The sequence below is a fragment of the Sinocyclocheilus anshuiensis genome, unplaced genomic scaffold, assembly GCF_001515605.1.
Source record: "Sinocyclocheilus anshuiensis isolate Anshui unplaced genomic scaffold, SAMN03320099.WGS_v1.1 scaffold62, whole genome shotgun sequence".
Taxonomy (NCBI): Eukaryota; Metazoa; Chordata; class Actinopteri; order Cypriniformes; family Cyprinidae; genus Sinocyclocheilus; species Sinocyclocheilus anshuiensis.
This window is the reverse complement of record NW_015544180.1, coordinates 38,254-62,446: the sequence shown is the minus strand read 5'-3', so window position 1 is coordinate 62,446 and position 24,193 is coordinate 38,254. Positions and strand designations below refer to the sequence as shown.

Here is a 24,193-nt window from a genome sequence, read left to right as displayed (position 1 = left end):
AGGTGGGCTAAAAGCAGACTACACGTAGCCCGTCCAATTTAGAGCGAAATCGTGGCTACATATAGACCATGCCATGAAATGACACTTATATCTTTGTAGATATTATTGACACTGCAAACATGATGGGATATCAACCATCTCATGCGCTGCCTGGCCAAAAGCTACAGTGAATCAGGTTTGACTATAAGTGGGCTACAGATAGCCGCTCTGACTACGAGCTAAATCGTGGCTACGCACAGGCTAAGTATTGAACATGTCAAAGAAATGAAACCAAACACCTTGTAAACGCCGTTGACTTTGCTTACATGATGGAATATCATACATCTCACAAGTTATTTTGCCAAAAAACGACATGAAACCAAATTCAAGGTTATTTGGGCTAGACGTGGGTTACACATAGCCGGACTATATCGGGTCTATACTTAACCGAGACGTTGAAATGATGGCTATTGCATGCTGGGTTGTAACACTCCAAAGAGAAAGGGAAAATTGAAATCGCGTCATATGACCCCTTTAATATATTTGGTATGTTTTTGTCATTTTTATTGTTTTAATATGTCATGATACGTTTTATTAATTTGTATTTTAGTTTTAATTGTAATAATTTGAATACTTCAACTTAAACTAAACGAAAATTTGAAATGTTGCCTGTCAACCAAGTGAAATACGTTTGCTTTTTGTAATATTTTCATTATTTCAGTTAAGTTTATTTCAAGAAACAAAAATGTTGAGTATTTAAGTTTTAGTTAGCCCTGCCTGTGTTTCTTGCTCTCTTGTGTGCACAAATGAAAGTGAAAAGAAACGGCGGGAACGCGGGCGTGGGGGGTGGGCACATGGGGGCAGGGGATGGGGTCCGAGGCGACAGAAAAGAAGAGCGACGGCGCGTAAAGAAAGGACGCGGGGGGAGCCTGTGCGATGACATCATCCCTCATTTGCATAAACCTCTGTCTGAGAGCTGATTGGTCACGGGCGGGAGAAACCGAAGCCGCTCGCGCTTTTCATCTTTTTCAACGCTCCCTCTCGCGTGCGTGCGCGGATCGCCGAGCGTCGTTTCATTCTCTGCTGCCAGGAGACACGCATCTCTTTTATCCCCGGTAGACAGTCAGTCTGCTCCAAACAGCCTCCGTCAGAGCTCCAGTCTACCTGTTTTTATTTTATTACTTTTAACATTTGTTGCCGGGTTTTCTCGATTCACAGTGCTGCCCGCCGGGTTCCGCTTGGGGAAAAACGGGAGGAGACGCGAGTACCGGCTGGGCGTTGCTGGAGGAAAAGCGCTATAGAATTGGTAAGATTATCTGAGTGCCGATCCTAAAAAGAACCAGCGATTCATTAAAAGCGTTTTTCACTGTGTCACAACTAATTAAACTAAAGAATTAATGTCAGTGTCAGTTTAAGAAATGGTTTTCATTCAACAGCATGATTTACGACTGCATGCATTGATATGTAAATGAATATTTATGAGTTAACCCCGGTCATTATAATAGAAGTACCAGCGGAATAAATGAGATCAGATAAAATGCCACTGAAGCGATCAGGTTTCACACCGGTTTGATTTAGCCTATAGCCTTAAATCTACCACACGCAACCGGTTTAGTTAGTTTAGCGTTTTTACTACTTGTTAACCGGCTTAGATTGTCTCTTTTTATTCCGTGTTGCCTTGTTCATCCTTTGTGTCCGTTTCAATGGTGGATGTCTGGGCGGTGACGGCAAACCCACTCGTAACTGTGACCGAATTTAATCTCGGACAGTCGTTCAGAAAACATATTGCACTGACAGATGAAAGAGAAGAAATTATAATACCGTTTTTCTACATGTTGTGTGTTTTGTGTGTTTCGCAGCAGTGCAACTTTCCACTAGTCCGTTCGCTCGAGTCTTTTGTTCTGCGCCTCCTCCACCCGCCCGGCCGCCCCACATTCAATATATTCAGCCGCCCGGTTCCTATAATATATTAACCCTTTCGGCCCATTCAGTATCGACCCGGTCTATAGGCGTATAATATAAAACCCGCCGCGGTCCAAATACAATGTATTACAGTGACTGAATTTGCCGGTAGGCTATGTGTAGTCTATATTGTACTGGATCGTATTGGCCAAATATCATAATGTAATATAAAATACAGTCCCCTACTCATTTTATATATTTAAAAACGAATATATATATGATTATCTGTGTTTTTTTTTTTTTTTTACCGAATTAGAATGTGTATCAGACCTCATAATAATAGGCTACTGCAGGAATTAATTAAACGACCCAACCTGCCAAAATACACGCCCGCTGGTGCAGTTTATCTGTCCAAACCCTGTCCATTTCTGAGAGATACAGACCAGGTAACAACCAGCAGCTCGATATCATTCAATGGTGTACTGTGAAGTATTGATGTTTCTCCTCATAAAAAAAGTCGTGGTTTAGGAACAATGCAAATCAACAGGGTGGTTTCTTGGCTTTGCTCCCTGCATGCACAACTCGAGTCAAAATTATGCGTTTCCAAGCAGGTGCGGCTTGGTTTGGCTTTTCCTGCTGCTAAATCTTGGCTCTGTAAGTCAGTTCATGCTTGCAGTCTTGCTTAATAGTTCCCTTCTCTCTTCTCGGCAAACAAAAGGTTTAAGACGGATGCCTCAACCATCTGCGGCCACCATCTCACCGCTCCAATGAGGGTTCTTCAGGTCTATCTCTTCTGCTTTTGTTTGGTATTTTGTGTATTATTATGGGACGAATTAAATATTAGTTATATATATATATATGTCTAAATGAGAGATCATTTTAGTAATACAGACTATTTTAAGCTGTCGGTGTATATAAATTCAGAATATGCGAGTCACTGCTAAAATTTATAGCAAACAAATCTCTCTAATTATTTCAGATCCATTTTTGTTTGACTTTCATTGTTCATATTCATGATCCTGATACAATGCTGTGGCTGTCTAACTCCAGCCTACAGGGATTAGGCTCTTGGAGGGAGGCATTGCCAGCAATTACAAATGTGTCATGGCATGATGGGTAGTGACTGTATGAGGAATGGGGGTGGGACTCGCTAGAGAAGAAATCACAGCAAATGACATCAGAAAGGTCAGATTCTTGTTTATGATTATCTGAAGTGACATAAGTGAATGTGACTTTGCATTATTTGGCCCACTAACATTTGCTTGCTCGCTGTACTCTCTTAAAAATAAAGCTTCTTTATTGGCATCAATGGTTCCATGACGAACCTTTATCATCCATGGATCCTTTTCATTGGACAAAAAATTATTTATAGTGAAAAAAGTTTCTTTAGATTTTTAAAATGTTCTTGACACTTCCTCTGTTGCATCGCTACAAAACCCCCCATTTTGAACCTTAATTTTTAAAAAGTGCAGTGAACACTTGTTGTTGTCCCAAGATGCAGTTACAGTGGTTTCCCTGTGTCATCTGTCATTTTCTGATAATTCTCTCATAATGAAGCGCTCCCTCCTCCAGTAAAGATAGCACCCTAGGGGCTGAGCAGTTGTCGTAGTGGACAGTTGGCTCTGTTAGAATGGGATATTGTGTTGCAGTTGTGGTCATTTGAAGGGTTTGTTGCGTTCTGAGTTCTTTTTTTGGAGAGTGTTTTGTGGTTACGCTTCTGCTTTCTGTAAACATGTCTGCTGTGCAGTTGTAGCACTATTGCTGTGTTAATCTCCGTCTGGAGCAACATTTTATCAGAGCAGGCATGCAGTCCTTTCTTGGTGCATTTTGGTTGAGTATCCTTTGTTCCAGTCTTGGCAGATGTCACTCAGTGAATGGTGTCTGTGAGGGTATCACAGATTGCATTTGGGTGCTGCGGTTTACTGATGGATGTATTGACCTGATGTTTTTATAAAGGTTAAAGTTCACATGCTGTAAGAATAGGGTTGCAAAGGGGTGGAAGATTTCCGGAAACTTTCCAAAAATCCCTGGAATATTCAAAAAAAATCCTAGAAAATTTCCAAAATTTCTGAATTATTGAAAATTGTCCACCTTTTAGTGGAGAGTGTTTTGTGGTTACGCTTCTGCTTTCTGTAAACATGTCTGCTGTGCAGTTGTAGCACTATTGCTGTGTTAATCTCCGTCTGGAGCAACATTTTATCAGAGCAGGCATGCAGTCCTTTCTTGGTGCATTTTGGTTGAGTATCCTTTGTTCCAGTCTTGGCAGATGTCACTCAGTGAATGGTGTCTGTGAGGGTATCACAGATTGCATTTGGGTGCTGCGGTTTACTGATGGATGTATTGACCTGATGTTTTTATAAAGGTTAAAGTTCACATGCTGTAAGAATAGGGTTGCAAAGGGGTGGAAGATTTCCGGAAACTTTCCAAAAATCCCTGGAATATTCAAAAAAAATTTCTGAATTATTGAAAATTGTCCACCTTTTAGCAACCCTATGTAAGAATCCCTGCAGTGTCTGAATTCCATATTAAAATAATCTGTCCTGAAAACTAGGTGTCTTGATGCCGCAGGCCTCCATGCAGTGAACAATGCCAACTTACAAATTTTCTCTCCGCATCAACCTCAAGGTGTTCATAAAATCTGCAGTTTGTCAGCAATTTATGATGCATCCAAACTCCCAATGGAAGTAAAAATAAACTAGATTTTGATATTTCCTAAAGAAAAAAACTTTTGTCTGCTGCAGATGACATTTGTGGCCATGCTGTCACAAACAAACACACACTATCAGATGTCATTGATCGAACCCCACCAGCTGGTTTTTATCAGCTCCTATGTAATTTGGCTTTTTAGCTTTTTTGTGCTCCCAGTAGATAAAAGATAATAGTAATTCAAGCAGCTCCTTGAATTACAAATTAGTTAAAAGGCCCCTTTACACCCAAAACCTACCAATTTCAGTGGGCCCACATGCTCTGCTAATGCACTGTTCAACTCTCCCATCTGTGCTGCGACCCCTGCACTTTCTCTCAATGATCAATATCCATCTTATCTCATCTCGTCTCACCATTTCTCCTCTTACTCTCTTGGCCAGGTGGCATGGCATGCTGGCTGGTGCCTATATCTGGCCCGTGTCCTGTGTGCATCCCGTTCTGTGGGTGTCCGTCGGAGGATCGCAAAGGATTAGCATCATACTTTGTCCCGAGTTAACAAGCTCTGTCATGTGTTAATCTCCCTGTCCCCAGGGGACCGTGTTGGTCTGCCGATGGTTTGATGTTTCCTGCTGCTGTTCAATGAGTGAACAGAGGTGCTGGTACCAGCTCTTTCAGTCATGCAACCCTACTCTGACACTGCTTTATTGCATTTAAGCAAATTATGGTGCTGTTTTAGGGGCCGTTTACACCGGCTGTGCTCTTGTGTTCACAAACCACTAGACCGGGGATGCCCAATTCTGCTCTTGGATATCTATCTTCCTGCAAAGTTCAGATCAAGCTCTGATCAAACACACCTGAACCAGCTTATAAAGGTCTTCAGAAGAACTCAATAATTACAGACAGATGTGCTGGAGCAGACCTAGTCATACATTAGACAAAAAAACTGCAGAAAGATTGTTTATGTTTGTTTATTTCCAAATTTATTAGCTTTTTGTGCTTAAACTTTAGTTGGTCATTTGTGCATGTTTCTTTATTACACTAACATGTCAATGACTTTCAGTACTGCGCTATATATTTTGTGGTTAGATGGCAAAAAAGGGAGTTCCCTTGGGAGAAGGCAAACATTTTGCAAGATAGTGCAAAGTTTCTTGGGGCAAGGCAAAATTTTTGTGAGTGAACAGAGTTTCTTGGGGAAGGCAAACGCTTACTGAATGAAAACAAAGTTTCTTGGGGGGAAGGTGAAAGTTTTGAAAGACAATGCAAAAAGTTTTGTGAGGGAGGGCAAAGTTTCTTGGGGGAAGTCAAAAGATTTGCAAGCGGATGTAACATTTTATTGGGGTGGGCAAATGTTTTGCAAAAGAGCGCAAAGTTTCTTAGGGGAAAGCAAAAGCATTGCAAGAGAGCTCAATGTTTTTTGGGGGTAAGGCAACATTTTTGTGAATGAACACAAATTTTTTTGGGGGAAGGCAAACTTTTTGCATGAAAGCGCAGTAGCTTTTCCTTTCACCATAAGACAGAACACAAGTATGTATCCGGTGAAAATGGTCTCTAAGCGGTCTTGTGTAGGTCACTTATCTTTTTTATCCCAGAGAGTTGTCGAGTGTCTCATGCCCTGAAGTAGCATATGTTCCAGAAAACTTATGTAAATCTTCCTTACAGTACAAGGATTACCTCCTTTTCACCTCTGGATGCTGTCCAGGCATCTGCCACACAAGCTGTTGGTGCCTCGGGCAGAAAAAAAAATTCTTCAATCACAACTAGTTTAGTCTCAGTTTACCACTGGTTTTGTTTCCATTCTGAGGGTAATGGTCTCAAAGCGGTTTCTTACAGCCTGACGTCACTACCTTCCTTTCCTCGTTCCGATTGTGTCCCCTATGGATTGTTCTGTAGAATAGGCCGACCTGTTTGTTTTTGTGAGTTGGACAGAGCAGCTTCCCGACCTTTGGCGAAGGGTGTTTTGTGAATGCGCTGGCCATGATCGCAATCTCGACAGCAGGGGCACTAAAGTGGCTTTTGTCAGCTTGGACAGCAGCGGTCCTGTCATGTGCCTCCATGTGTGTCTATCCTCTTTTCACTCCTCCGCGAGGGCCGCCACCCCAACAATCCCTTCTTTGGTGACTTGTTTCATTGCAATGCGCCTCAGGCCATTCGACTTCATCTCGGCGTGTGTGTTCTGTATAATGGGCCGTTCAGAGTCATGTGATCAGTAGATAGAGAGGGGACCAGTATCTCCACACAGATGCGTCTAAGACGCTGTCCACTGTTGAGTGCTATTATGTAATTTTGTTTGTGTTATTGACACCAACAGCCAATGGGCTATTCATGGACTCATGAAAGCGGTTCTGTGACGCAGACCCCAGTCACACCTTCAGACAGTCTTTTGCGTGCACTGCTGTAGAGAAGGCATTATATGATGAATAGAGAGTTTGAAGTACATTTTTGTGATTAATTTTGTACTGTAGACTGCATTGTTACTGATATTGCAACAAACACAACTTTTACAGTTTTTAAGGCAAGACACAACAGGCAAAAGCATTTAATTCTTAAATTTAGCCTGGGATACGTAAGACAATAAAATAAAAAAAATGGAGGAAGAATGTTAGTAAAGATTCAAATTTATAAAAAAGACTTGCTCGCATTCTTCAGAGGAAACAAAAGACCCTTAAATAACTCGCAGTGAGCAAAGCTATCAATTTAAATAGAATTTATCATCAAAATACATTTGACATTCACCACTAATGTGCCCTGCAAATCAATTTATAGTTGTATTCGGTTCCTCACTGCTGTGGTTTTTAATGGATTTTATTAGCTTATGGACCTGAGGTGAGGTTTATTCTTGCTTTATTCTTAGGGTTCAGAATCAGGTACCTGATGAATTTGATTGCCCTTTCTCTCTCAAACTCATTGACCTTTTACCCTTCAAAGCAGCACAGTAGTGTGTTTCTTCCTCAACCAGCAAACTGAGTCCCGGTGGCCCTTTGTGGTGGTGGTCGCCTCTGAATAGATCCAGTGTTCCCTTGTTTTAGAGTGAGAGACGGGGGTGGAGGGAAACTTCTGCAACATCCGGAGGGTTCAAGCAAAAGGGGGGTTTGGAAGGGTGTATAAAGATGCTGCACTCAATATATTTAGGTCAGAATTTTAAGATTTATGTATTTGAATTGCATTTAAAATTTCATTTTTATTACAGAATAAAAAATAAACAAACGAGTAAACTTAATATGATGCATATGTCAGACACACATTAAAAAAATATGTTTAATAAATATTTTTTGAGTGTGCATTATCTCTGTGGAGGCACAATGGGGTATTGGCAAGACAGACTTAATATGTGAAAGCCTAAACAGTGACAAATTACTGCTGATTAGTCCGTACTCTGACCAAACGCCAAATAAGAGGCCAACAACGGCGTCCCTAGTGTATGCAAATGGCCTGGGAGAAGCCATGAGATTCATGCAGCATCTCTGTGGTGTGCAAATTTGCACTTCATCCTGGCACAGTCTCTCCATTGATTGTAATTTGGAGGGAAAAAACGATTTCTTATAGTGAGCCATTAAGATGCAGTTTGCTGGTTTGTTTGTTTTTTCTTGTTCTCCAGTTATTAGACATGTCGGTTTGGCCCCAACTGGCTAAAGCTAAGATGGCATAAGCCTGTTAGCACCTGCTGTGCCACAGTGGTTAGCTGATTGTGAGAAGGAAGCTTTGCACATGGGGGGCTTTTTAAGGCACAATGCAGCACTTAGATATGCATGCATGCATGCACAAGGCCTTGTTGTGCTTGCACTTCGGATAAAGAGGCCAAAGTGCATTTTGCTGTTACAATGACCCCATTAGCATGGGGGTGATCTGAGGTTCTGCGACGGGACAATTTAAAGACTGATGCACCATCGCTGGAGACTTGCCAAAATGCTGCCTCTAGAAGGTGTGCAGCGTGTCTGCAGTATTTGTTTACATCATATGTGGGTCTTTGGAGGATGAGCGCTTCGCAGAGTCATCCCTTCAGGAGCATTTGGCTCCTCCACCGGGATTGGTTACAATAATTGGATGAGGCATTAGGCATATGCAGGTTCGTCCCTGAGAGTGACGGAGTGCCAGTAAGAGGGTTTGCTGGTAAGAGGGTTTGTAGGTATGATGGGTCTTATGTTTGTAAGGTCACAAAGCCTCCACACCTACCTTTTCTGGTTTCTTGTGCTCACTAAGGCTATATATATATATATATATATGTGTACAATATTAGGTGACATTTTGAATATCACCTTGATTTTGTTGCACTTTTTTATTTAGCCATTAGGTTTCCTAAAGCAGTAGTTCTCAAATTAATTTAGACATTTTTAGTATTTCTGCTGTAATTATGACAAAACTGGTGTTTTTCAAACACAAACTGGGAATATTGACATGTTATATTAAATAACCTAAATTAGCCAGTTAATTTTGTGATCCAGAGGTTGCAGGAACTGTATGTTTTTCAATAAAAACAAGACTTAATGAGGGATAATTAAAGAAATATGATTTGTTAACATAAAATAAGGTTATTCTATATCATAAAAAATAAAGCTATGGCTGTAGAAATATCTCTAGTTGGTGCTTCAGATAAATGTATATGTAAATGCATTTCCCCCTGTCCACTTGCCTCAAACTTTGATTATTTAATTTTCATATGCTTTTTCTCATACTTGCCTGTTGACATCAGCCACTCTGTAGAATAGAGGTCATCAGAAGTTAGCAGAGGTCAGATCTTCCCCCCAGAATAAGATGGACACCATAGGCTTCTGACCCTCCAGGGTCACTGTTGTTTACACGCAGAGGAAGCAGTCTATAACCCTCAGTAGGATCATTAAGGTCATAAGGCGTTGTGACGGTGTGCGTGTTTTCTTCTCGGAACAAGGCTATTTTACCCTTTTAATCTCATCAGCTCTCCACCACCTGACATTCTCACAGGCTGATTTTCATCTATCATTCTAAACAGGATCAATCGCAGAAGAAAAAAAAAGAGTCAGGAGGGGTAAAGCGGATACAACAAAGCCTGTATTTCTAGAGGAGTTGTTTTTCATAAGAGAAAGAATAGCCCTTGAGGTCTCTGAAGTGGAAGTGATGTTGCATGTGGTTGTGTTTGTCTAAAAGACTTAAAATCTTTGATAGTCTTCATTACTAACTAGTACGTTATTTAATCTGACAGTATTATTCATTTTTATGACTGCATAATATAAAACTAAGCAGGTATCTTGTCCCAGAGTGTGTAACTTGTTGTCTTGAGCGGCTCAGATTCTTCCTTCTCTAAGAACGTTTTCACATCTGGCTAGTTTGTTTCAGATATTGGCACATTTTCTCTCTTAGTTTGGTTCATTTAGGCACATATAAACATGGCAATTGCACTTGAATCCTCACAAAATAATCAGTCCGAGATCACCTGAATAAGGTGTCTCAGCCTGATTGAAAATGACTGGTTCAGTTGGGGTGAAAAAGCAATCCCACACAAAAGACCAACGAACCAAGCTGTATCATAATTCATAATGGGGATGTGTTACATAAAAACGTTATTTATCATAGTTAAAAACTGAATTGAACCAAGAAGAAACAATTAAACAGTTGTAACAGTTGAAGTCCCTGTTTCGGAACGGAGCAAATGATCTGCAGGTCTGAAAAAACCCTAATGTCCAGAGTTCCCCCATTTGGCACAAATACTATTGCTCATTTGCCATGGGTACAGTTGTTTGCAAGTCAATGTGGTCATTGTTAATGTTCTCAAGTGCATAATTCCTATCAGCAACCAATGGCCATAGATTGATCGCTGTCAAGACAATATATCTTCTCATCTCTATTTTCTCATATCTGGCAGCATATATGGAATGGGTTCTTTCCCCTTGGCTTTCTCTCTTTTCCATCACTCTCTCTGTCCCCCTCCCCCCAGTTTCTCTAATTTGGGATGCTCAGCTGCCTGGACCATCTGTGTGAGGAGTAACTGAGGAGATTTTGTAATGGGCAGAATGAGTCCGAGGGTGGAGGAATGAATGTCGACCTCAGAAAGAATCAGGGAGATTCTGCAGCTCTGGAATATAATGTGGACGAAGTGTCCTGTGACACTGAGGTCCACTTTATGAGTGAGCATTTTCAGTGTTTGTTGACTTACTCCATTGTTTTTTTTCCCATGCTTCCTTGAGCCAAGCCACTTCCTCTCTTTGGCCTCTTCCACTGTATGAACTTTGCTTTGGAGCTGCTGCTCTTAAATCATGCAAACGACATCTGCTTTAGTAAAGCATTGTGGGTAATGCATCTGGCGTTGCTGCTTTGCTAGTAGTTAGCAATTAGGAATTCCCCCAAAGGGTTTTGAAAACCCAGAGAATTTTTTACACATGAATTAGCACCAAAATAATCTTATGATAGATGCCTTTCCAAGTGTAAAACTGCATTTGAATCCGTAAAACTGTATTAGTGACAGCTGTAATCTTACACCAACCACCACTCCTATTAGCTGGCAACTGCTTCTTATGTGGCTTTAGTTCATTTTGGTTACAGTTTAAACAGATCCACAAGCTCTGAACTCTGAATCAGCTGTTGTTTTCCCTCTGCACAGCACGCTTTTTACTTCAATCCTAATCTCATTCTTAAGCAGTTTCTCTTAGCGTTTGTATGTTAATCAGACCTGATTCTTTATCTGATTGTTCTCTTAGGTCTGTCTGCCAGTGAGAGGGGGTACAGACTTCTCTCTTGTTCATACTTGTTGTTTGTTTATTGTCTGAAGTCTCGGATCAGACTACAACTCTTGTTGCTCTTGTTTTCAGGTCAACCATAGCCATCTGATAGCAATAGACTCCAATTAGTGGACTGAGTCCTGGATTCCTGATTCCTCTTCTGTTGAGACGGACCTCCAGGACTAGGACAAGATGAAACCGGATGGTGTTGACACGGCAACAATGGAGCCAATGGAAGCATTAAATGCAGGTCCTGCGGTCGAAGTGGCGCCAGTGGGCGAAGCTCAGGACCAGGCTTTGCCTGCAACGCAAACAGAAGGTGAACCACAGCAAACAGAGGCAACCAACAAGACTGGAAAGGACAAGTCTGGGGATCCAAAAGCTAAGACGAAGGCTCCTGCAAAAACAAAGACACCCACCTCTGGAACCAAGACATCTACAACCGGCTCCCGTCCCACCACTGGCCAAGGTCGTCTGATAAACGGGGCACAGAAGTCGCAAGCTAATGGCGTCACCAAAAAGACCATCACAGCAGGCCTGGAGAAGAAAACCTCAACCACTGCTGCCACTAAAAAAACAGTCAGCTCTACTCCTGCACCCACAACCAAGACCACAAACAAGGTGGCTGAGAAAAAGTCTGTGGGGATGGCGAGACCTGCCAGTGCTCCAGCCAATGGTGTGAAGACAACAGGGGCAGCACAGCTCATCAAGAAAGCCCCTGCTGCACCAGCTAATGGTCTGAAGTCTAAACCAAAAACTACAGGTAAGTCAAAAGTATAATCTGAGCTTATTGATTACAGCAGTGGTTCCCAACCACATTCAAGAAGTGCCCCCCAGCATTAGTTCAATGTAGGCCAGGGTCTCCCAATTCCTTTAGACTTCAAACCCTTTTCCAACACACCTGCCTGTATTTTTAAAGTAACCCTGAGCACTTTGATTAGCTGTATCAGGTGTGTTAGATTGGGGGTGGAGCTGAACTCTGCAGGACAGTAGCTCTCCAGCATCAGCAGACCCCTGATATAGGCTATATTTTAGTGTCATTTTCAGGAGAGAAATTCGGATGTAGCATATTATCAAACTTTCAGATTAACTGTCTGTATTTGTCTTCTTGTTTTAATGCTCTTAAAAACCCTTCACATCATCCTTCACTCCAGCTCCAGCTCCAAGACCCGCCACTGCGTCCACCACTAAGACCAGTATCACTGGCTCTCCCAAACCTGATAGGCCACCTGTCGCCAAGACAACCAGGTGAGCAGCTCATTGGGTGGGAATGTCACAAACAGAAGCTCCCAGACTGGGTATGTTAATGAGAATTCTGCAATGTGGGCCATTTCAGTAGCTCATTCTTTTCCGATGTCCTTAATGCATTGCTTATACAGCCTCACGTTGCAGTCCATGTCTCTCATAGACAATCACTACTCCTCATTCACTAAATACTTAAAGCATTAGGCATCAATTCTAAGTCTGAAAGGGAAAGCATTTCATTTGCTGGGAAATGAACTGGCAAAAAAATGTGAAGAGGAACTCTCTTCCCAATGGGAGAGAGTTTAGACTCTCCCCAGTGAGTTTAAGACTCTCTTCAACTGGGAAAAGTTTGTACTTTCCCCATTGTGAGGGAGTTTAGAAAGTCTCCACAAGCAGACCAACAGTCTCAACAGCCCCCGCAGTAGTTTCACACGGTGAGATGCTGATATGATGCAGCTTTCCAGATATCCTGGATAGATGCAGAAAGATGTTAGTATGGTTATCGTGCAGGGAGACAATCTGAGTCACGTTGGGAATCACAACATAGAACTCACAGGAGCTGATTTGAGTTGCCTGCAGTCAGCCATGAACAGTGAAGGAGTTTTTTTTGTTGCTTGTTTATAGAGGTGATGAGGGACATCATGAGGCCTGTAAAGGAGCTCAGACTTATGTGAGGGTAGGGGAGAAATGTTTGTATGACTTTGTGAACATTTGTAATGTGATATTTGGTCCCACAACCATACATTTTTGCTTATCTCTTTAGATTTTGACAGACATTGATTACCTTCTTTCCTTTAGCTTCTCTTAAAAGTACAGTATGTTTCTTCCAGTGCTCTTAAAGAAAGTAAAATGGACAAAGGTGGGTCTGTCAAAGTTCTTTCTGGATGTTTTAGGTTCTTGTTCCAAGAAGCTCTGTAATTAAGTGCTGCTTTACTTGGTAACAATAAAAAAAAAAAACTTTAAGAATAACCTGGCAAACCCAACAAAAGACAAATAGACAAAGAAAAAAAAAAGAAGAAGAAGAATTTGATGTTATTCAGTTCCTGTTAGAAAAGTCCAAACTCTCCTCCCACGTCATACAGCTGAACAGGAAGTTTATTTCATGATTAATGGTGTTTAGGAATGCTGCTATCCCGCACACAGACGACACCACACACTTCTTGGAAAAAGAAACACATTAGACACTATTAGTACTGCAGTATATTCAAGCACTGGGTTTAGGAAAGATAATCTAGGGAATCCACCCTGAGCCTTTGTTTTCTGCTTCTGCTTCATTATGACTTAAAGCTCAAACACTAAACAGCAGCGAAAAGGCCTCTTGTCATCCAATTAGTGCAGACATGAGTTTGTATTTTCCTTGTTATTTTGACCCACTGGGTATCTTCGATCTGACAAATATTTAATGCTACTTCGGTCAAAATTTGTACAGCTGAGCAGCATAACAAACTGTTGTCTTAATATTAATATCAATACCTTAATATTAATTTAACATTTGCTTCACAGTCCAGTAATATATGACTCCGTTTTGGGTGTGGCATATTTTTCTTCACATTTGTGTGCATGTGAAGAGTGTAGTGTGCATATAAGCATCCAACCATGTGTGTGTCCTGCCTAGAGCAGTAGAGATTGCACTGCAGGGAATTCTGCATCTGCTGAACCTACTGGATTTTAAATAAATAAAACATACCTTTGGCATTAATGGTGCATGTTTGCCACCTCAAGCTTTAAATAAAATCTATTGCAGTTGCTACTAGTGGCACCAAACGGAGTGGCAAAAATGTCAAAAGCAGTGAAAGATGTGTGTGAGTCCTACATTGGATGCTAGCTGCATTACAGAAGTGCAAACCAGAGTATGTGAGCGGAGTGGAGCAGCAACAATTTCCCCTCCGCTCTCCAAGCATTCAATAATCGCTCCGCTCCGGGTTCACCATTTCCCACTCCTCGCTCACTGATATCAGAAACACCGCTCCATCTTCGCTCCCTGAGGAAGTTTACAGCTAATTAAAGTATTTCAGTATGTTTTGAAATATCACAGAAGTTCTGTTCATAACATGTATTAAAAGAAAAAAAATACTAGGAGAGTACTTTCAAAGTGGCTTATTGTAACACTAGCGTGCACACTTTTTCCTACCACATGCCAAGCTTATTACATGGTTGTCAGCATTTAAAGATGGCTATCATTGCTGCTTTTTGCAGTGCAAATTTTGTTTGTGAAGGATGAAAATAAGTACGTTTTAGTCCGTTATTTTATCTACGGATTGCTGTATTTCTTACAGATTTCTACTAATTCGAAATCAGATACAGATGAAGAAGCACTGTAAGATTACATTTGTTTGAATGCATTATTGAGAGCATTGCGTGTGAATAAGTGTTGCAACGTATATATAATGAATAAGTGTTTAAATCACGCTTTCCCCCAAAAATATTCAGTATCTAGAAGGAACAAACAAAGTCCTTGAGAACTAACTTCCCACTCATGTCCATTGCCGTCATCATAACCTTCACATTCTTTCTGATTTGAGTGGTCCGTTGGCATGAATTGTGCTCGCGATGGAGCGGCAGTGGAGCGCTCTTGGAGCAAGTGAAAACTACGACGCTCCGACTTTTAAAAAAATCCGCTTCTCGCTCCATTCAAAATCACACCGCTCCACTACTCGCTCCGCTCCGCTCACATACTCTGGTGCAGACATGACAGAACTGGCCAAAAATATGAATCATTTTGATTAACTGAATTCTTTAGGCAACCTTAATGAATGAGCTTTTTCCATCCTGACGATGATTACGTCATACTGATGTAAGAACTATGGGCTGGTTGGTAAAGGGCCCGCCCAGCAGCCAACGCTAAACCATCTGAGTCATTTCTCATAAATGAGTTGCTCTCTTTCTGTATCTCTTTGTCCCGCTTTCTCTCGTTCATTAGGTCATGTTAGAGTTCAGGCCTCCAGAGAGATGTTTTATTGCAGCCACTGCATCTAGCCTAATCTCCAAATGGAGCTTGCATGTTTCCCAACAGCCAACTTGATGGATGGTTTATAACACTTCAGTGATTCTGATTTTGCTGCAGTGCTTCACGTGTTTTTCGCTTGTCAGATTTCTGCATTTTTATAGGCTGTGCATGTTCGCTGGTGTCCCGCTCATCAAGTTTAACATGGCTGTACTTTGGACTTGCACATTTGTCTTCACTATCCATTCCAGCTGTGGCCTGTTGATGATTTTTATATTTTTTTGTCAGAATAGTTTATTTAATTGTATTTTGAAAATCTTAAAGAATATATAGTTCTGTGATCATTTTTATTTCATGGGACACAAAAGCAGAACCTCCAATAAGATGGAATTGTCTATTTAAATTTGCTTACAATATATAAACCCTTTTTGGATATTTATGATTTTTGGTCTTTTTCACAGGGTACAATATAAAAGACACAAAATGGGTGCAGGTCCATGCATTGTCCAATTAGTCAAGCATCTTTGATTTGACAGATTTGCCACTGCAAGCCAAGAAATCACTGCACATTAAAATATGTTGATCTTTGCTGTTGAGGTAAAGTAAATCAAATCTTGTTCAGATGAACGACTGTTGGCCTTTATGAAGCTAACACAGCAAATTTACACGCATGTGAGTGCCAGGAGGTAGATGCAATTTCATCAAACGCTACCGAATCACAGCTTTACCAGTGCATTAGGATTCATCCTGAAGGGACATGAACCTCGTTATTGAGGTTAAAGAGTCCCTTCAGGCCAGAGTGCCTTATTAAAATCTCATCAGCCATAGTCTGCCAGTCGCTGGCTCAGGAGGAGGTCCTCTTCCTCACTGCTGCTGTGGCTTCAGGGGAACTTTTGCCACTCATAAATGTAATGGCAAGTTAAACTGTGTTTATTAGCCAATCAGGCCACAGGCTTCTCCATTGCTCACAAAACATCAAAGAGCTATCTATAAAATGCTCGAATGGCATGCCGTTAGCTTGAAGCACTTAAAGCAAATGCACATGTGTAAATGTTCTTAGATTGTTTTTAAGCTACAGTGCATTTTTGGGTTTTAATGTGCATTATATTTGCCCCCAACCCTGGCACAGATCTGACAGAAAAATGCTTGGCTTGCGATGCAATGGCTTGTTGTTGATGATTTGTTTGTTTTTTCTATTAGAGGAATAGTTCACTCACAAATGAATGACTTTGACCATATCACTTTCTTTATTCTGCAAAACATTAAGTTATTTGACAAAGACTGTTACATTTTTGCAAGGACTATAATGTACCACCAGTGTTCTATTAATGCACCATAAAATAATAATATTATTGTACTAAATAATATAGTGCACAAATCATATGAACTAGTGGCCTTTTTGGAGCTTCATGGCACCTGGTCACTGTATGCCTTCACTGAATGCTAAAAAGGTTTTTGTTATTCTATTTCTACCGCACTATCTTTAACTCACTCTCTGTCTCTTGTGTTGCAGGAGAACGATGTTTGTGCTAATCTCTGTGTGCTCACTTCCTATACTGAGTCATCCTGTCACTATAGATTATTCATATCGGTTTTATGTTTGAGATTAAGATGAAGTGTTATTGCTATATTGCTATCATTCTCTTCTCATCATCTAATAGCATGCTCTCCTTTGAAGGTTTAATTATAATGCAAATCTGTATTCTAGAAACAATAAAAAATAAATTTGGATTATTTCCAATAATCTGTAAAGTCATTACTTTCATTCTACCTAGTGCTGGTTGACTCGTTGAATGTCCCTTGATGTGTGTCTTTACTGTGGTCTACTAAATATGACTTTTTGACGTTGGTAAAATCATGTCATTAAACATGAGAATAGATGATGTGGTGAAGGAGAAAAAGCATAAAGAACCCAGGTAAATTTTTGTGGCTATAGCTCATCCTATTTTATGATAATGATTTATATTTTATATTGCCAACAAAATAATATATAATATTATATATATTGGCCAACCTTTAATGTTAGATTTGGATATGTGGTTAAAAAAAGAACTGCAAAGACTTCAGTCAGACAGCTTCTTTATGAACTGTACGCAGGTCTAATTATCGAGTTGGCTCAAAGACTAATGTCCTAATCCAGGTTGTGTGCTTAAGTAGGTGTTTTTGTAAAGTGAAACTAGGTCGAAGAGCTACAACTCACCACTGCATTAATACATGTGTGGTTTTCTCTGTCAGGTTTATCTGTTTATAGACGTGCCCTCTTTGTTCCAGAACCTTCACTGCTGGATCTCTCATTCTCTTGTGCGGGTTGTTTGCTCTCTCACCTGATATGTAGGACACCACAATTTTGTAGAATCTCACCCCCGCCCATGCCGTGTGGACTTTGCCTAGACAAAATGTGGAACTTATGGAGCATGTGTTTTAGCAAGATCCATGCTGTTTGCCCAAATGGGATTTGCATGGTTATTTTTACTCAACACAATGAAAGATTTAAATGGTGCTCACTGTGTCTTCTGCACTGATACTCACCCTGCCTCGTGCTCGTCAGCTCTTTATTTAGAACAGGAGAGACACATGCAGTGGAGCGTAGACAGAGGAAATCAAAAGCTCCTGCCAGGCCAACGGGATCTAGGTTATCTTACTCAGACTTGACCTGGACATGTACTGAGTCACTGCCGTGTGCTAAGCTGAGCTCATACTAGACCAGAGTGGACAGATATTAGACCCCGTCAGGGTAGAACATGTGTATTACCACTGAGTCAGGCACCCCAGGATAGAACAGAGGCATTATGGGTATATAACTGAGGGAAGGGGATTTCTTGAAAAGAATGTTTTTGCTAGTGTTAACATAACTCCATGTTGTGTTCTTGAGCTACCTGTCTATCCTTCAGGCCTTCTGTGCTGTGACTAATCAAAGCTTTGACTCATGAGTCACTGCTTTAAATGGGATATATGACCTATCACCAATAACTGAAATGTCAGAAGAAGTGGAGAGTGCAGTTTTAACCCATACACACTAATATCAGGACTTTTCTATGTGATCTTTTCTTCCAGCTTTCTTCTGCTTTTTTAAATGCAGGAGGTCCTTGTCCTAGCTGGACATAAAAGCTCAACGGAGAGTTGCGCAAGCTAGGAGCAGCCAGACCTGAACATTTTTTAATTACTCATCATACCTGTTATTAGGATTTGACGCAGTCTTCCTCTGTAATGATTTCTCAATTTCTTGTCACATCTGCTATGTGCAGGTCTGTTGGCTCTGCTCCTGCTGCCCGTTCTTCCCCTGCTGCCCCTAAGCCTGGGACACAGACAACTGCCAGCAAGACATCTACAGCTGCATCTAGGCCAACTACTGCTACACCCAAGACACCATCTACTACTGCTAAACCCTCTCCTGCTAAAACCACAGCTCCCCCTGCTGGCCGCACTCCCACTCCTAAGACCACAACACCTGTCAAGAAAGGTGGGTATCTCATGGAATAATAAACACATGCATATAGTTTATTTGTAACTATTTTAACACTAATATTGTGTTGTAATACGTGAATACTGATATTTTATGTATGGTAAATATTTATATATTCCATTTTTAATTGTATTTTATTTTCATAAAATACTTATATTTAATTTACAGTATTAATCCTGTATTAATGCTTAGATTAATTTCTATTTGAAGCTGTGATACTGAGTTGGAATTATATGTTCTCTTTTCATTAGATGTCAGTAAGCAGTCATCTGCTCCAGCAGCCAAGAAGCCCACTTCTTCTCCACTTACCCGGCCAGCACCAACTAAGACCACCAAACCTGACACCCCTAAGTCAGCCTCCACTGCCAAGGCAGAATCAGCCTCCAAAAAACCCACCACCTCCAGTAAGGGGGCATATGTTAAGACTAGTAAACCCAAGGAGAGCAAAGCAACACCTTCCAAGGAGGTCAACGCAAGCCCCAAGACCACAGGCAGCAAGCCCAGCACTAAAACAAGCAGCCCAAAGAAGTCAGTTGGCAGTAGTACTCCAAAGCCATTGAAGGGTGGCCCAAAAGCCTCCCAGCCTGCAGACGCAGCAGCTACAGAGGCTGAGAAAAAGGACATGGTACCCGCTATGGTTGCAGCCACTACTGCAGCTGCTGCTGTTGTTTCTATGGTGACCTCTGAGGCAGCACCTGAAGACTTAGCCACAGCTTTTGTTCCTGTTGCCACTGAAGAGGCACCTGAGGAATTGTTTACCCAGGTCAATCCTGCTGCCTCTGAGGTGAAATTAGAAGACTCATTTACAACTCCAATTCCTGCTTCCTCCGAGGACTCTAAAGAGGATTCAAAAGAAATTGACAAACCTGTCATTGCCCCTATCACTACGAAAGCACCTGAAGACAAAGTTACACCTGTCATTCCTCCTGTCTCTGAGGGATCACCTGAAGACTCTGTTACACATTTCAGTCCTGAAGAAACATCTGAAGACAGAACTATGTCTGCCATTCCACCTACCTCTGATGAGGTACGAGAGGAAACTGTTTCACCTGTCATTCCTTCTGAAGAAACACCTGAAGATGTAACTACATCTGTCATTCCTCCTACCCCTTTTGAGGAACGAGAAGAAACTGTTTCACCTGCCACTCCTTCTGAAGAAACACCTGAGGATGTAACTACATCTGTCATTCCTTCTACCTCTTATGAGGCACGAGAAGAAACTGTTTCACCTGTCATTCCTCCTGCTTCTGAAGAAACACCTGAAGATGTAACTACAGCTGTCATTCCCCCTACCTCTTATGAGGCACCTGAAGAATCCATTTTACCTGTCATTCCTCCTGCTTCTGAAGAAACACTTGAAGACACAACTGCATCCGTCATTCCCCCTACCTCTTATGAGGCACCTATAGAAACAACTTCATCTGTCATTCCTCTAGCCTTTGAAGACGAACCCGAAGACACATTTACACCTGTTATTTCTCCTACTTCTTATGAGGCGGAGCTTGTCTATCCCCAGGATGTCCCCCAGAGCATGGACACTTCTAAAGATGACAATGTAATGTCTCAGCTGGCTGCTGAAGTGGACTTGGTCAGTCTAGAGGAGCCAGTGTCTGCTGTGTCTCCCCTGGGCACAACAGTAATGTCCCCACCATCCTCTCCCACCGGCCCAACATCCATGCCAGTTGAGCTCCCAAGTTCAGTTCCCTTCCTGAGCACACAGGGTCCATCTGAACCATGGGCACAGAGCTCTTCACTGTACTCCAGCTCTGCAACCATAGAGAACCAGGAGCAGGATATGGAAAGAGTGCATGATGAAGAAAGTGAACAGGATGATGAAAAAGGTCAGGATGATATACAGATACCTTATACTGCAGAGAATGTGATCGAAGACTTTGATCTGATGGGCTCCACTAGTGGGGATCACATCAGAAATGCAGCTCCTGTCTCCCCCTTGCAAGAACGAGAAGAGGCAGTGGAGAAAGCTGAAGAAGAGATTAATGAAGACTATGATGAGGAGGAGGAGGAGAAAGAGAAAGAGGAGGAGGAGGAGGAAAAAGAGTTAAAAGAGATTGGCATAAAGGAATCAGTGTCCCAAACAGAGAAAGAAGTTGACTTTAAAAAGGGGGTGGCAGATTTTGCCAGCTCTGACTGGGGTATGATGCAATCAGATGACATGTACAGCAGTAACAAACATGACTCAGAAGTGACATCTCCTTTTAATGCTGAAGACAGCTGCAGTGCTAAAGATACAGATGACTTCACCATAACCGAGGCAGACAGGGAACAACCATTCACAGGGCCTCCTGGAATCCAGTCATTTGGTAGTGAAGATGAGGAAGAGGATGAGGAAGAAGAGTATTTGAAGGAAGACATAGATCTGGCATTAGAGCATGATGATGAACATCTCAAACAACAGAAAGACTTAGAGGAAGCAGGTGAAGATGTGGAGATGGTCCGCAGAGGCATGGCTGAGTGTGGACTTGGGGTTCGTACAAATGATGGTAATGAAGATGAAGATGATGATGATTACAGAGATGAGAGTGATCTAGTTCTCAACAGCATGGGTCACACTGCTCAAGCAACATCTATGCTTTTGACAGCAGCATGGAGTCATTCCAATCCATTCTCTGATCCCTGGGCCCAGCCTTCTTTCGCCCTGTCTGAATCAAACCTGTCAGATTCAAGAGTTCAAGATCCAGACACACTCACCAAATTCCAAGCCGACCTAGACACAATCACCACATTCTCAGCTAAACCAGGTACACCACCCACATCCCCATCTGAGACTTTTCTGGACACAAGTCCACCCCTGATTCAGACCTTAGAACCTCAACCTGACATCCAAGAGGAGACAGGTATCTCAGTCCCAGTGGAGTCGGGTATCTTGGCTCCTCCTGCCATTGGAATGTCCCAGTCCAGCACCCTCAGTGGAACAGCCCTGGCTGCCCATAGCAGCAGTGAGACCAGCACACCTGAAGAGCTTCGAGATTATGACAGCAGCTCAGGTGTAGAATCCCGATCAGACAAGCAGCAGACGCCAGTCCCTGCCATGCATACAGACATGGAGCAGGACCTAGGTATTCACCTTGAGCGAGGTGATGGGGAGGAGGAAGAGGCAGAAACGCTGCCAGCTGACGAAGTACTGGGTGATGCCGCAACAGCACCAGCCTCTGTACCATCATCACCATCAACCTCCGGTGATGAAGCCAGTGATACAGAGGGTGAGATGCAAATCAATGACCCTGATGTTGCAGTTGATGACAATGCCACAGTCCCCCACAACCTCACTGCCCTGGAGGAAGATGAGGAGGCTCCTGAACAGACTGGAGAGGAAGATGGTGATACGCCTCAGTCAGCCAACTCTGTGGCCTCCTACGGTTTTGACTGCTCCGCATCCATCTCCAATGCCCACTCTATGGCTGAAAGCTGTGGAAAGAGTCCAGGCATCTTTAGCCTGGAAAATGAAGAGCAGCTTCCGGAAGAGGCCAAGGATCCTTCTTTCATCAAGGAGCTCACCCTGCCAGCAGCTACCGCCTACAGTGATGACTTGTTGGGCTGCCCAGTGGATTTGCTGCCTATCAGCGAGCCCACAGAGAGGGATGCTGGGTTTGACGAGCACTACATGCTGTGCAGTAAGACAGACCCAGGCGCGATGGAGGAAATGGATCCTGAGTCCCCTATGCACCTATCACCCCAACATGGGGACGATTCTGACCGTCAGCCACCATACTACTCTACTATATGTGATAAGACTGATAACTTTCTGGCAGGTAACGTATAAAGTCCCTCTTTTGGAATGCACCTTGTCTACCCCAAACCCCACTCTCCCACCCTGTGTCCTTCATTTCTTCCAAATGTGGGGTTAACAAGCAAAGAAATAAATAGAAATATGTAATAGAAGGGGGAAAGAAAAGCAGAGCCATCAGGTGAGGGATAGTAGCTTTGTCTGAGCTGCTCTCTGTTCTTCTATTACCATGGTGATGGTTATGATTGTATGGCTTAAATTTCTGTATGTACAGTAGCTATTCTCATTTTCTATTAGAATGTATTTTAAATAACACTGCGTTTCATGGCACCCCTGAACCTGCTATGTTAGTCTAAGTTAAGTTGATGTCCTTTAATGAAAGGACAAAAATGCAAAAAAATAAACACACTTGGTGGACTCCAACTACCTTTGTATTTATCCTACTGTTTTTACCAATCAAATGTCATTTTTTTGTACTTAGTTTTTTTTTCTGTTTTTTGATTTGTTAATATCCCTGTCTTTCCTTAATGTTTGTACACACATCAGTTTTCCTGCACTGTAAAAGTAGCTTTACTATCTTTTAAAACTTATTCCAGCTTTCTTTTTAAAACGTGTTCCAGCACTAACTGTTTTAGCATTAAATACAGGTTAAATATTCTTCAGAAGCTTTTCACTCTCACAGTGTTTGACATAGGGAGGTGAATGAGTGTTAGATGGCAAGTCATACGTCATTTTTGGTTGTCTTTTGTTAGTTTTGAGCTACTGCTGCCCATTTTTGTGAAGGATAACATAGATTCTCATTGGCACGTAACTTAAGTGTTTTAAAGTACTGGGATCAGATTGATCTGGATTCTTTCATTTACAGTTGTTAGACATTTGTACTTCGGAACAGACTATTTCTATTAATGAAAATTGAAGTGTTTTCCTGCATTTGTAAATCTTAAAATGATGCTCGCAGGTTAGTGTACTGTGAGTACTGGGACATTTCTACAAGAATTGGAAGTGCATGTGCAACTAATTAAGAAATGATTCTTGCTATGAATCCAGACATGATCCAGGGATGTTTGGACGTTAATGATTCACAATAACTAAAAGGTTTTTCCCAAAATTCCATTAAACATCATTGCAATGCTGTCTGTTCCTGTTTGTTTGTTTTTTATGTTGAGTGGCTTGATGGTCTGTTCTCGTCTGAGTGCTCCTGTGGTATTTGATTTTGAACAGATATCTACTGAAATGGTGTTTATTCCAGATGTATGTTTGATGAAATGACAGTCAGTGCTCATTGTCTATGATCCCCTTTACTAAAGCATGTCATGACCCCTAAACTCAACAACAGGACCCCACCCTGAAAGCCCAGCACAACAAGGTTGCATGGTATCTCAAGGAGTTGGTTAATGGGTTTCAAGAAATACCTTTTGTCATCATTATGCATTAAAGCATAAACACAAACTCAACACAAAAATTCCAAATCCTCCCAGAATGTTAATTTGGTTTTGGGTGTGCCAGAGAATCTTCTTTTTGTTTTTCCTCTTCTCAGTATGGAATCTCATCTCATCTCATCTCCTCTTCACTTCCTTCCTTGT

At 41.7% G+C, this 24,193-nt stretch overlaps 1 protein-coding gene across 6 annotated transcripts; it reads left to right on the top strand.

Moving 5' to 3' along the window:
- Window positions 1–992: 992 nt before the first annotated feature.
- On the top strand, window positions 993–23,743 carry LOC107696329 (mucin-2-like). 6 transcript variants are annotated; one of them, XM_016496616.1, is made up of 6 exons: window positions 993–1,285; window positions 11,304–11,976; window positions 12,368–12,461; window positions 18,648–18,705; window positions 18,775–18,862; window positions 19,117–23,743. In XM_016496616.1, exons 2-6 carry the CDS (start codon window positions 11,406–11,408, stop codon window positions 22,644–22,646), a joined length of 4,341 nt encoding a protein of 1,446 aa, XP_016352102.1. In that variant the 5' UTR covers window positions 993–1,285; window positions 11,304–11,405; the 3' UTR covers window positions 22,647–23,743. The 6 variants fall into 6 exon arrangements, with proteins under 6 accessions (XP_016352102.1, XP_016352097.1, XP_016352096.1 ...); XM_016496611.1 differs by adding an exon at window positions 2,600–2,663 and having other exon boundaries at window positions 18,648–18,862; XM_016496614.1 differs by having other exon boundaries at window positions 994–1,285; window positions 12,374–12,461; window positions 18,648–18,701; window positions 18,744–18,862.
- The last annotated feature ends 450 nt before the right edge of the window (window positions 23,744–24,193 follow it).